This window comes from Sciurus carolinensis, chromosome 6 (assembly GCF_902686445.1).
Source record: "Sciurus carolinensis chromosome 6, mSciCar1.2, whole genome shotgun sequence".
Lineage (NCBI taxonomy): Eukaryota > Metazoa > Chordata > Mammalia > Rodentia > Sciuridae > Sciurus > Sciurus carolinensis.
Window position 1 is genome coordinate 61,762,954 of NC_062218.1, and position 14,566 is coordinate 61,777,519.

The 14,566-nt window shown below is 44.0% G+C and overlaps 1 protein-coding gene across 2 annotated transcripts in view; it reads left to right on the plus strand.

The window, feature by feature from the left end:
* Znf366 (zinc finger protein 366) overlaps positions 1–13,811 on the plus strand; it is a 65,920-nt gene extending 52,109 nt beyond the window's left edge. For both annotated transcript variants that reach the window (XM_047556804.1, XM_047556803.1), the window contains exons 4-5: positions 6,756–6,930; positions 9,813–13,811. In XM_047556804.1, coding sequence (XP_047412760.1) covers positions 6,756–6,930; positions 9,813–10,348 — 711 coding nt within the window. In that variant the 3' untranslated portion in view covers positions 10,349–13,811. The remainder of the gene's footprint in view (positions 1–6,755; positions 6,931–9,812) is intronic.
* The last annotated feature ends 755 nt before the right edge of the window (positions 13,812–14,566 follow it).

A 14,566-nucleotide genomic window follows, 5' to 3' on the forward strand; every position in this document is an offset into this window, starting at 1 on the left:
AAAACTGTCACTTTGCTTGGTATTCTTTTTGTACGACCACCCTTTATCATTTCAAAAGATTCTCAGAGCATGCCTGAATTTACAAATTATACAAAAGACTTTTAGTGTTTTACAGAAACTCTGTGATAGATCCTCTTGAGATGGTGTCCTGTGAACCTTGCTTTCCATCCATGTTGTGCCAAATTCTTAAAAATCTGGCCCTGGGTTGCAGGTTGTCGGGGGTTTGGGAGTTGGGTATGGGATGGAGGCTCATGTCTATGCAGTTCATAACCATCTGGTCAATGACTGGCTGGTCGCATGGTGATATTGAAAAACAGGCCCAGACAACCAAACAAGATCTTGGTGGCAGCGACAGGGAAGAGTTATTCTTTTCTTGTTGTTGACATTACTGGAAAAGAAAGACAGACCTTGCCGTAGCCATGTCCAACAGTTAGCTGTGTCACCTTTACCCAAAAACTTACAATGAGGAAGGTTCTTTTAGTAACAGATTCCAGTATCTTGGGATTCTCACCATTAAAATTTCCTCCTAACATAAATCCTTCCTCCTGTTGCAACAAGAAGTGGTTCTCTATGGCCCTGTGCTCAGTGGAAACAGCTGTCCCCAGTGAGCAGAAACGTTTACTAACTATGGTCTTAGGCATTAACAATAGGATGGAAAATTAGAGGAGAGGAAAGGTTTCCATTCTATTTCTTTCTTTTTAATTTTTTTCCTTAATAAAAAAAAAAAAAAAAATTACTGCCCTTCAGGGCTCTTTTGCTATTGGCTTAACTGCTGGACTCCTTGCTTTTTGAGCCAGCTGGAATCTGTCCAGAGGCTTGCGCCTGTAGACTCACTCGAGCCATGTTTCAGAAATATGCTTCCCAGATTCTGCGTAAGCACGCAGGGGTTGATTTGGATACTATCCTTGTAGGGCCGCACTCCATAACAGCAAAGAACCAGCTGCCGTCTTTGGAAAACCTGTCCAGGAAAAGCAGCCATCCAGAATTTCCGGGACAAATTCTCTTTTGAGATGGGTGAAGCCGGGAGCTGCCTAAGTTATGAATCACCGGGTCATCTGCAGCAGAGGGCTGAAAGCTGGAGGGCTGAGCCATTAGAGGAGGGGTGAGGTCTCCCTGAAAAGGGTCTCCACCTCCACTACCAAGCAGCCTCCATTATCCTTTTGAGCTCTTCAATGCTCTAAAAGGGAGAAAGCAGATGGGTGACTTTGCAGACCTGGTGGTTGGAGTCAGCGTTTTCAGGCTGGCACTGAGGGGGTTAAGGCAGTGACCAGATAGCAGCCTTTTGGCAGCAAAGCCCTCCTCAGCAGAAGGAAGGATATAGCTGTATGAACTGCCTGCTTAACAATGCCTCACGCGTCCCCAGGGGCCGCCTGCAAATAGATTTCATCTTGCTTTCTCTTGTACTTTTCAAAGCTTCCTGTTTTCTCACGGTCCTTTTGGACAGTTTACAGTCTCTCTCTCCCTCCCTCTCTCTCCCTTTGAGGAAAGGAACACCCTTCTTATTAAAGGAGAGAGAGGGAGAAGAATGTAAGGGAAGGGCAGTTTAGTGAGGCCATTTTTCTCTGCTGGCGGCCTGCAGCTCTTTGACCTTTTCTCTCGGAATAGGAAAACACGGGCTTCCTGGGGCATCTCACACTGAAGCTCACTTCAGTCTGGAGCAGGGTAGTGTGCTTCTTTTTGGCTTTCTCGGCCTCTGGCCCCAGCAAGTGGCTTCCATTGCCATCACCCTGTCTCTGCCCACAGCCAACCTCTCTCTGGCATCTGCTGGCTGTCAGCATGTCACAGGGGTTCATGGGTAACGAGTGCCTGGGGCGCCTCTTGGCCCTTGTGCGGGTAGAGAAAGGGCACCAGGAGGCCAGAGTAAAAAGGCCTGGAGCAAACAGGGCATCTGCCAGCTGCTTCAAAGGCAGACTGCGTTCTGGGGAGCCTGATAGTGGGCTCTCCCAAAGTCTGCAAGCTACGATTTACATTCACAATGCCCGGGCTGGGTCAACCCAACTACTTGCATTTCTATCAGGCCCCAAGTAACCTGGCAGATATTGACTTAGAAGATTCCTCATTTGATCCTTTCTTTGATATTTCCTCCAGTTAATTTAGCTTGAAGGGACAGAACTCACATCTTGGAAGATCTTCCGATTTCTAGAACATTAAAGAATCTACTATGCACTCCATAATGATAGTAATAAGAGCTAATATTTACTAAGCTTTTACTATTTGCCAAACACTTTGCAAGAATTATCTCATTTGATCCTACCAACATCCTTGATAATAAGAAACTACTTATTATCAACATTGTGCAGAAGAGAAAACAAAGCAAGTTCTCTGTCCTGGGTTCCCACTATCACCTGTCAACACTGTCGTCTCAAAACCTTATGATCCAGTCAAACCATTTTTAAAGGATAGTTAAAAATGCTTCCATTTTTTAAAATTTGATTTTGAGGTCCACTTCCCTCTTAAAAAGTGGGTAGATGGAGAATCTGGGATTTAAAGTCAAAGGCACGTCGATGCTGCTCATTAGAGAGGGTTCAGGAAAGGACACCCTGGTTGAGAAGATCCTGAAAAGATGAAAGCTTTGCCCTCACCACTCCATCAGCTTCCTGCACCGACATCTACCTTATTTTAAGCTCTGCAGACCATGGTGGTAGATGATTCAGCAAGCCCTATCTTGGGTTAGCTCTTAGCTGCACAACTCATGATTTAAAGAGGACTTAAGGTAAGTGGCTGCTTTTATCCAGAGAAGAAACTAGAGTTTGTTGTTTCCTCACAGTCACTCTTCTTCCTTCCAGGCCAGCACCCCTCCCTGACTGCAGTGCTTCTGCTTGAATCTGACATCTCAGACCTCATTCCAGGATGTGATCCTTAGCTGGCCCCCTCTTCACTAACAGCCTGCGAGGTCTCTCTCCCTGAATTTCAAAGACATAAAATAACTCTGTCCACTTATGTGCTATCCTGTGAGGATAATCTTCCAAGAAAGATGAAGAGGGCTTTGGTTCTGGACAAGGCCCCAAGGGCTTTTGGAAGGGTCAGAGGCTGAGAGGATGAATCTAAGCACCTGCTGCTGAGATGTGAATGAAGCCCAGGTGCCTTAGGCCCTAAGTTAATTAGCCCCATCCTCACACCAGGGAGGACTGTATTTTGCTAACTAATGTGTCTAGGTTTAGTGGAGAAAGGAGGAGAACTGGTAATGGCTGCTTTTTAGAAGTTTGCATGGGGTGATGATATTTTCCTGACTTGATTACTCATTCTCATGGCCAAATATTTAGATATTCATTGAGTACTATGTGTATAGTCCTGTGCTTGATAGGGAAATTGGTTACAAAGGAAAGGGAGGTAAGCCTTGCATTGGAGATTACCTGGGACACTGTCTGGGGCCCCAAACACCTTTCAGAGTTGACACCTTTATTTAGTCCTGGGAAAGCTCTCCTTTGTTGTGTCCAATAGGCCATCATAACCATGCAGGATAAATTTAGTATATAAAAACTGAATTTTACCAATAGTACAAAAATCATTCTCCTTTTCCAATCACATATAATATAACTGACCAGTCATGTCCCACAATGGACTTTCCCTCAGGCCATAGGTCTTGATAATATATATAAAATGATATTGATGATACCATTTTAATGTCCTAATGTCCCTATGTGCCACTAAAATCTTCCAAGAAGTTCATTAGTGAATGAATTGCGCTAGAAAAACATTATAGAAAAAAATACACTCATAAAGGATCATAAAAGGAAGCTTGTCTGAGGCTGATGCCAAACCTGGAAGATGCCCAGAGGCAGCCGTTGTGATGAGCACAGCTCCTCATTGGAGTGGGGAGAGGTGATAGGTGGGATCTTGAGGCAGGTGAATTGCAGGATCTGCTCTGACTCCACGTTCTAGCAGGTATGACAGCAACATGCAGTTCATCGTTATCACAACAGTGATAGTTCCCTTGCCTGGTGGTTTAAGTTTGACCAGAGTGTCTACAAGTAATCTAGTGAAGAGAATTTATTCTTGGGTCAAATAAAACAAAGGACAGTGCACATTCTTCAAGGTGAGACTAAAATTCTATCTCCTTTGCAAAACCCTTTCAGGTCAGTCCAGCCTCTAATACCTCAGCAAACACCAGTAATAGCTCAAAGAGAAACTTCTCCCATCACAGTAGCCAAGTGCAGAAGGCACCCATCCCTTCCAAGGATGTCTGTCTGGCCTAGAGACCCCATCCATGCCTGGACTTGTGCAGTAGCCTATTTGATCTTCCAGCCTGCAGCTCCTACTCTCACTTACCCTGTGCTTCACCATGTAGGGCTTTTTCTTCTGTGATTTTTTCTGCTGCCAGGTGCCCACCCCTTCACTCAACAAATTCTCTCTGAAAATCTAGCATGCATCAGGCTCATCCAGACAGGAATACAATAAAAAAAGCAGGCAGAGCCTTCATGGATATTGCAGTCTATGTGGTGAGAACACAGCTAAAATAAATATTGAGCCAAGTACTGGTCACACTTAGCAATTGCAAACAGCAATATCACTCCAAATAATCAGGAACCATTCCACAAACCAGAGGTATGCTTTTTCTAAAACTGATCACAACTGCAAATACTTCATGTAACATCTTGAGAGTCCAAACTTTATTTCTTTAGCCATAACAGAAAGTAGGTAAACTAAGCTGATAAATAGAACTTTACCAAAACTTTTATACATGTGAAAAATTGAGCCACAGAGAGACATATTTTAATTAATTATCACTATGTGAGAATAAAAGAAGATGTGTCCATCCATATATTACTTCTCTTGAGGACGTTGGAATTAAGCCAATTCTCTCATCCTTTTCTCCAGTGGGTGGTCATCATTTTCAAATGAATGTGGTGCACAGGAACTGTGGTTGCTGAGCTTGGAAACCCACGCTGGTGACCAAATTCAGTCTTGCTAGAATGGAAGTGAAAGGGAAAAGTACTTAAAATCCCCCAGTATTAATTATTCAAAAATACAAAACCAACCATTCATGATCCATGTATGGATACTGTGACAAATGTATAATCCCAGACTGGCTGCCTCTTACCACCCAGTGTTCTTTTAGACCAACCTTCCAAGGTCATCATTTGTTAGGTCTGACCATTCCTCCAAGGTCAACTCAACTCTCACCTCTGGAAGAAGATGTTGCCTACATTAATAAAAATTTAATCGGAATCTCCAACGGTGTCTCAGTGAAAAAGGACACTGATGTCAGCTCCAGGGGTGCTATACCTCTAGTCCTCTCTGTGACTAGGTAGGGGGGTGGGAGGAGATTGCTCCTTCATTAACACTATAGTCTAACTGCAAATAGAGAAATGCTTCCTTGCATCCCTCACAGGACAGCCAAGGAAGAGCTGGAGTTTCCAAAACCTTGCTCTACTGAAATGTTCTGGGGACAAGCAAATAGCCCCAGAGCTGTTCTATACTTTCTGCTTGCACATACATTGCCTTTGGAAGGAAGGTTCTGCTCTTCCAAAGGAAGTGTGAGAACCACTGCTGTGTCTATCCCATATTGGCACTTGGATGGAAATAGAGAGAAATGATGAAAAAGAAATGAATAACCCACCTGATTCGTTTTTGTATACCCAAGATAATATTCTCATGTCTTCAAATGACTACCCAAAGAAAAGACACATCTCTTTCTTAGATATCACTTTGTTTCTTTGAACTTCGAAATTCATTCTAATAATTAGTAAACTAAATATGTATTGTCTGATACAGTCTCATGAAAGAGCTATGATGTGGAGGATGCAGTGTGAACCTGGTGGCTCTGGGATCTGATGGCCTCAGTTCCTTATCCCAGTTCTGTGAGCCTTGGACAAATGACCTAAACCCTTAGTTTTCCCATCTGTAAAATAGGGATGATGATAGCATCCATCTTGTAAGATTGATGTGGGAATTAAGATAGTCCTTGACAGAACAGTGCCTTCATATTGTAAACACGCCGTAAATATCAAACACAACTGTATTCTTGTAATTAAACACACTTCCAGCAACCACTTTCAGATCAGCTCTTCTCCTTTTCCAAAGGTTGCATCCAAAAGCAGCTTTATAAACTTTGCAGTTTTTCACCTTGAATTCAGAGATCCCTGGACGCCAGCAACAGATGTCTCAAGAATCCCTCTGTGCTCCACCTCCAGAGCTGGACAGAATCCAACCCCTCCCTGATACAGAGGGACATTTTCCTTGCAAACACAGATTTTTTTTTTTAAATTTATTTTTATTGTAAACAAATGGGATACATGTTGTTTCTGTTTGTACGTGGAGTAACAGCATACCATTTGCATAATCATACATTTACATAGGGTAATGATGTTTGATTCATCCTGTTATTTTTCCTCCCCCCACCCCTCCCACCCCTCTTTTCCCTCTATACAGTCCCTCCTTCCTCCATTCTTGCCCCCCTCCCACCCCCCATTATGTGTCATCATCCGCTTATCAGCGAGATCATTCATCCTTTGGTTTTTTGAGATTGACTTATCTCACTTAGCATGATATTCTCCAATTTCATCCATTTGTCTACAAATGACATAATTTTATTATTCTTTATAACTGAGTAATATTCCATTGTATATATATACCACAGTTTCTTTATCCATTCATCAATTGAAGGACAACTAGGACAAACACAGATCTTTGAAATGCCAAGATCCAAGCAGAATAGAGGTGGTTGTGAGCCACCGCACGGCCATTCTCCAAGGGCCTGATGCAGGTTCTCTCTGGCAGGATAACTGTGTTCTCCTCGTCTCTGTCTCCAACAGCTGTGTGGGAAGGAGTTCAACCGGATGCACAACTTAATGGGCCACATGCACCTGCACTCAGACAGCAAACCCTTCAAGTGCCTCTATTGCCCCAGCAAATTCACCCTGAAGGGGAACCTGACACGTCACATGAAAGTCAAGCACGGAGTGATGGAGCGGGGACTTCACTCTCAAGGTACTCACTCTGCAGGAAGCCCCACGCTGCCCGTCTAGCGGGCAGCAGATGGGAGTGGAATTGTTTTTACTTTGGAATATTACCTTGGGGGGTGGTTATTCTTGTTAAAAATGAAAAAGAATTGTGACTTTTCAAGACTTAGAATGCTACCAGAAGAAATGTAATAACTAATATCAGAAGAACGTAAGTAACAGAGAATCATAGAGTAAATTCAGATCGTAACAACGCCAGCTGGCTCAGTTCTTGATTCCTTTGTCCCAGACATTCCCTCAGGTGCCTCCTCTCCTTAAATCTTCACAGCTCTTCCAGGCTGGAAGAACTTCTACTATACCTAATTGCAGATGGGGAAACTGAGGTTTCCCAAGTTGCCCACTGAAAAGTGACAGAGTTAGGATTTGAACGCAGACCCTTCTGACTCCACAGTCTTTATTGTGTCCACGTCATCATTCATTTCTGTTAAAGGGCATGTGATTTTTCTTTCCTTTTTTAAAAAACAGGTTTGCATGCTCCGTTGCCAGCAGAAGTGCGGTTGCAGCAGCCTACTCCTCCCTGTTCACCCAAGGACTAGTTTCCTGCTGATTGCCCCCTGGGCAGAGCAGGAGTTTATGTCACCCCCACAGAGTCTTAACTGAGCTAATGAAAAGTCCTCGCCTCCTTTCCCTTCTCAGCCCCAGGGCCCTTAGCGTGAAGTTTGTGATCTGGATCTACTGCCTTCATCAGGCTTGCTTCTTAGTCACCTAATCAACCAGTTCTTCATAAACAGGCAATAAATGCAGTGAGCTGCATGCTATGCAGATCCTCTCAGGAACAAGGCCAAGTTTGCCCTCTAGGAGGTCTGTGTTGGGGGAGAGATGACCGTGATACATGTAATTTACAAAATCATATTACCTGCTTTTTGACCACTAATGTGATCAAAGCACGGGGCAAGACACTTCAGGCATTATTGCCCAACTCTACAAATCCATGAGACAGATTCTGTTATTCTCATTTTAGGTAAGAGGAGACCAATCCTGGAGGTGTTATATAAATTGCAGAGGTCAGACAGCAGGTCTGAAGGTGGAAGTGGACTTCCAACTAAAGAATTTCTGAATCAAGCCCAGGCTCACTACCCTAGGCAAGAATCTAGGGTGATTGTTTGTAGTTGCTGCTTACAAAGGCAGTGACATTGCCGCAGATTCAGAAATAAGACACTCCTGCACACACAGAATGTTCAGAGTCATCGTCACTTTTAGGCCCTTACTCGATGGTGACTTATGGGTGATAGGGAACATGGTCATCACAAAAAAAGGGCTGGAGTTTGAGCTTTAAAAAAGCCTTGAAAAAAATTCTTATTTAAAAAAAAAAGAGCAATTATTTTCCTCTGTTTCTCTCCTGACTGATTCATTCTTTGAATCTCTAGTTGCCTGAGCCACTTTCCAAGGTAGGCCTGGATTTTTCCAGAAGAGGTAAAGTTTACCCCTTGCTTAGGGTGGGGAGACAGCCAAGGTAATGAGGCGGTGGTCCTTAGCGGACAGCCTGATCTGGCACCACTGCCTATATTGTGCTGGTGTCCACACCCTAGCAGGCTCCTACCAGCTCTGTCATTCTGGGGGAAAAAGGAAGAACATCATTATGTATCATGGGGTTGCTTTGAAAATTTTTACGGACTTTCAACAATTTTAGTGTCTTCATCTACAAAGAATGTTAGCATTTCTTTTTTCATTCTGGTTTTTAAGTGACTCAAAAATCATTAGAAAGATTCTCCCTGTTCCCTGGCAAGATTAAAGATACAGAGAGCAGCACTGCCTGATATCATAAAGTAGGCAACATGGGGCCTCAAGGCCCCTATCCATCTGTTTTATGAGCCCTCCCTGAAGCCTGTCTGGCTGCATCACAGACCCCTCCCTTCCTGTTTCTCCTCTTTATTATAGTCAACTGTGGAGTCACCACAGGCCTATAAAGATGGAACAAATGAACCACTACCCCATGTCTGTTGGGCACAGCTAAGCCCATCCCTACAGGATCCCAAACTGAAACTGGAAATGCCATCCTTTCCAAACACCGAGCCTGACTTGGGAAGACTGGTGGTCATACACAGGGGCTGTGTGAGCAAATCAGAGATCCTCACTGCAGGGCACAGGGACCATGGTCTTCTGGTGAACTTCTCAGCCCCAAGTGTTATCTCGTCTCTTTTTCCAGATGAAAATAACTTTGTTGTTGCTTATTTTTTTTTTCATACAATAGTGTATGTGAGTGCATGTACACTGTGAAAAATAAAATAATTAATACTTGAAAAGTGGAAAGAAAAATGTAATAATCACCTCAGCGTTCATCAGGTTTGAGATTTGGACATCCATTCTTCCAGATTTTTTTTTTTTTTGACAGAGAAAATGAATCAGGTCTACACTATAAATATATGTGCATATTTTTCAACTTTAATTAGAGCATACATTTTATGGTGGTTAGTGGGTCTTTATAACACATAACACCTACGCATAATTCATTGTGTGGATGTACTGTTATGTGTTGAACCAAAACTTAAGTACCAAAATTGTCCTCACAGTTTCACTATAATAAAAAACGTGGTGATGAGCATACTTACACATACATTCTGTGCCCCTGCCTGCCTATTTTTTTAATCGTTTCAATTCTTAGTAGTGTCACTGTTACATCAGGGTCTATTTTTAAAGCTTTTGGTGCCTGTTGCCAAGTTCACCTTAACAGGGTTATACTGATTTAGATACTGTCTGTGACAAGCCTCCCATGTCCACCTCCTTACTGGGAATTGTCTATTTTTACAATCAGAACATGTGAAGTGGCCCTGGGCTACCCCACCCCTGACACCCAGGGCTCCCTTTCCACTGTGCTTCTTGGATGCATGAATTCTCACTCTGCTCTCGCAGGTTTGGGAAGGGGAAGAATCACCTTGGCGCCAACAGGGAGTGTCCTGAGGAGTCTGGAGCAGGAGGAGCCTTTCGACCTCTCCCAGAAACGTGGGGTGAAGGGGTCTGTGTTCCAGTTGGATGCAGAAAGCACCCGGGACAGCCCCTGCCGTGAGGAGGAGGACGATGACAACTGCTATGAGGTGGAGCCCTACAGCCCTGGCCTGGCCTCCCGGAGCCAGCAACTTGGTGCAGCCCAGGATCTGTCTACCAAGCCCGAGCAGGCCCCTGAGGGGCTGGAGGACACCTGCAAGGAGGAGGAGGAGGATGTGCCCAAAGAAGAACAGGAGGAGGGCAGCAAGGACCACCATGGGGCAGATGGTGTCGTGGAGCGAGATTGTGCCGCCAGAGAAGAGCGTCTCAGCCTCAGGGTGTTCCAGAGCACCCGGCGGGGCCCCTCTTTTTCTGATTACATATACTTCAAGCACAGAGATGAGAGTTTAAAAGAATTACTGGAGAGGAAAATGGAAAAACAAGCAGTGCTTTTGGGTATCTAAGTGGACAGTTTTAAAATTACATTTGGAAAATGAGAACGAGGCAGTTCAAATATAGCTTTCTGCATGAACTGTCATTTGCTGGGGACTGACTGGCGATGCCAGTCTTTACAAATGGCTCAGACTAAATGAGCCAGCCTGGGTAAAGTACATGCTTCCCAGGTCCTTCCTTGGGTCCTTCATACTTTCAGCATGCTTGCAGGGTGTTCAGTGTTATTTTATGCATCACCCATGTAATGAACTGTATGTATTCTTCTAGATTTCTAACTGTAAGCTGAACCGGGGTGCTTTCAGAAATTCTGTTTTTCTTTTACTAATATGCAATACATGGTAAGTTTCTTTCTAGTTGGAAAACTATGGTGCTTTGACGAGTTACCTTATTAATATCTGTTTAGTTGAGTTCATGAAAGTGATATTTTTCCAGATAGAAGAAAATACTAGTAACTGTATAAATATATAAAAATAGCCTTTGTTAAATAATCAAAAATACCAGAAATAACACAGAAGGGTAAGCTATTGAAAAGGATATTCTCAAGTAGTTGCTCCAAATGTAAAATGAAACTTCAGGAGAAGATGAGTAGTTTTGACCAAGGGAAAAGCAGCAGTGCTTAGATTCCTTCAGGATCTCTTGTCCTGCTTTGGTCCCTTCATCAGACAGGGCGTTTGGAGCAGATTTGCAGATGACTGGACAATGCTCGGGGGTCCTGTTCCCTCAGACTAACCTCTGGTGTCCCAAGCACAGCACCATCCTGGACACCATTGCTCTGAGACCTCAGGCTCCATAAAGGAACTGCAGGGAGACCTGTCAGCAGTGAGCAGTGAACCTCTCCTCTGTGCTGGAGTTGGGGAGTAGATGAGGAATTCTCCCTGAAACAAGCTCTGACTTATTCTGGGTATTAGAACAATCATCAGCTAATCACGATAAGGAAGACCAGGGCTATGTTCTTAATGCACATCTGGGGGAGCATTTTAAAAGATACTAATGCCAAGTTCTCAACTCCCCCAGAAAAGATTCTGATTTAATTGGTTGGGAATGGAGCCTTTGCTTTGGTAATTTCCAGATTACCCTGGGTGGGTAGGGTGTGTGCAGCCAGGATTGAGAAAGATTCACTGGGCTCAGATAACCCTCATCCATTTCTATGTCTGCCAGCACCCGCTCCCAGGGACTCCACAAATATTTCTGTCCCTGGCTGCATACTCACTGAGATAGAGGACAGGAGATCTGCAATCATGATGGTGACTCAGGTTTTGTACCTGTTCTGTAAGAGCCACACAAGGAGACACACATACTCCATATAGATACATGCTTTTTGCGCTAGAAGATGCCTGTGATGTTCATGGCTGTTTTTCATGTTGACAGTGCATGACTGGCCTATGGTGACTCATCATTCCTGCCAGGTGCTGGAACCATGATTCCTGCCAGCACCAAGGACTGTGATGGTAGGTTGAGCCTGGCCCGTGGGCCTTCATTAGGCTCTGGCACTGAGTAAAGCAATGCTGACAGGGGCTGCTTATGTTTGACTCTAACCCGCTGGAAGGTTCTGTGTCTGTGTTCATATATACATGATCACTGCCTCCTGGTTGGGAGTTTCAGCTTTATTTGTAGAGCTAGGTACTACTGGTTACTGTTTCCTCTCCTCCCAAACTCCCCAGTACATCTCTTTAGAAGAGCTAGTCCCTCTCCAGTGGCTGGAGCCTGGCATTTTCTCTAGGCCTTGGTTCTTCCCCATTAACCTCATCTAGTCCTCATCATTGACCTGTGGGATCCCTGGCCCATTTCTACTGCTGCCTTCCTCAATTTCCTTCCTTTAGCATCACCATCACCATGAAGTGCTAAAACGGGATTTCCTACTGCCACCCATGCTCCATGGTACTTGCAAAGAGGATGGTGAAGAGATACTGTGGGTTTCTGCATCCACAAGCACAACTCTGGGCCAAAACCTGTTCCAAGTCCTCAGAGGAACCAGTTTCCTTTCATTCCCTAGGAATATAGCTCATGGGTGCCTTTGATGAAATCGCCCAGGGAGTAGGCAGAGTGGTCCGTGACACTGCCAGCTCTTAATGTCCTTGTTACATGTACATTCACTCAGCAGCCTTGTTCTGAAGACCTACTACATGCTGTGCCTGACCACAGCTACTGCAGACTTCCAGTTGCTTCTAGTATGCCCAACTGGAAGAGCAGCCAGGAAGAGCTAGAGCAGCAGGCTCTTGTCCTTTCCAACCAAAACAAATCCTGCAGGAATGCTTGAGGAACCTGTTACTGTTGAGCTGGAGAGAGTATGGTCTAGAAGAGTGGTTTTCAAGTTGTTTTGAGGAGTCAGAGGTCTCTGTCAGGCCTCTGCAGAGCCACTCGGGGAGAAGCTCTTAGTCCCCATGCCCGCTTCACTCAAAGTGGCTCAAATTTTGTCTGTTTTTGATGTTAGCAGTCTAAGAAAAATTTTATTTGGTGGGAGGAAAAAGGTCAAAGGAAGGTGAGAAAAATTTATCAGGGAGTGTGTTCCAAGGCCTGTTTTTAGTTTTTGACATTGGATATGAGAGACTTAGGAATCTGATACAGTGCTGACCCTCTGAGAGCCAAGGCTAAAATCTTGGTTGTAACCAACATCCTGCTTTGCCTGGGATGATCCTGGTTTATAACTGTTGTCCCAGGGTAATTACTAACAGTGTTCTTTAATCCTCAAAAGTATCCCAACTAGGGTGATAACTTACATGAGTACCCTATGGATGATCATGGAGATAAGGGAAGGGTTGGCTAGCCTTGCCTGATGAGCTGATCAACCAGAATGCAGGTCTGAAGGAAGCCCCATTGGAGCCATCCCCAGAGAACGAAGGAATGACGTCATCTAAGGTTACCACCATCCCAAGGCCATGACCTTCATCACATTGTGAAACTCTGAAAATGGGTCATAACCAAATGCTCTCCAGGCTTTTGACTACTGTCACTTTGAACCAATGACCAGCCAAGTGGCAGGTCTTTCATCCTCTGTATTCAGGTCTGTGATTGCCCCTCGTGTTGCTTTGTGGTCCCTCTTTCATTTTCTCTTTCTACAAATTTGATTCCACGTTGGCCATGAGACTGAAGCTGACCTTTCATAAATCCACAAAAGTAACTAGTTTATTTGTATATGAGTAGTTGCATGAGAAAATCCAACATGCATACTGTATTTATTAAGCCCTGAAGGCATTTAATAAAATATTAACATTGTGTTTTGAATTATGATCTTTGTCTGCTTTGCTGGAACAAAATGTAACAGAGCTAACATTTAAAATCCTCAGCATATTTGGACAACATTACACCAAATGTTGATTTTGTACAGAATTCTGGCTTGCTATTTAAAAACTAAAATTCCAAGTGTAGAGCAGCCCAAATTTGTGAATATTGCTTTCTGCTTCAGTGAAAAGGCAGTTTACCTAGAAATAGCATGTAACCTATATTTTGTTAATTTAAGCAAATAAAGACATGTTGAAAAAACTGAGTTAATTATTTGTATATATGTGAAATTCTGCAAGGAAGCTGCCATTGTCAACATCTCACTGCTGCATCTCACTTTGCCAGGGTTAGCTCCTCAGTGGTTAGCTTCTCAGCCCCAGGGAGAGAAGGATCTTGAATTCTGCCTCCTTCAGTGCTGCAGAAAGGATTAATGCACCCCAGCCCATCTGCAGGTAGATGACCTCTTCCCATCCTCTTCCTCTTTCCTATTGAGAAAGGTTTACTCTGGAAGGCTGTCACAGCAAGTGGAGGTAAGAGGCAGGATTACCTCATTCTGCCCCAGTTTCTTCTTAAAATGAAGTTCAACCAAGAAGCGGTAGACTCCAGTGAGCACAGCACTGATTCTGGACTCAGCCTGCCTGGGTTCTGGGTCCTTGCCGTCCCTTTTCCAATGTCTGGGATCTGAAACCAGTTCACAAACCTCTTTTTGTCTCAGTTTCCTCATCTGTAAAATGGCACTGGGAAGTGGACCCTCCTCACAGGGTTGTTGTGTGGATTGCATGATTTAACTCACACAAGACATTTAGAATGCCTGGCTCACAGTTCACACTATGGAATAATTAGGCACCATGATCGCCAACAACATAACCAAAAAACTGTGTGCTCAGTTCTCTCTCCTTGAAAGAAAACTTGCAAAGCTGTATTAGCATGGTAGATTGTCCATTTCTGAGGAGGTTCCTTTCAAACAACAGTAAAACTTCAACACCTACTGAACACAGGTAATTAAATGC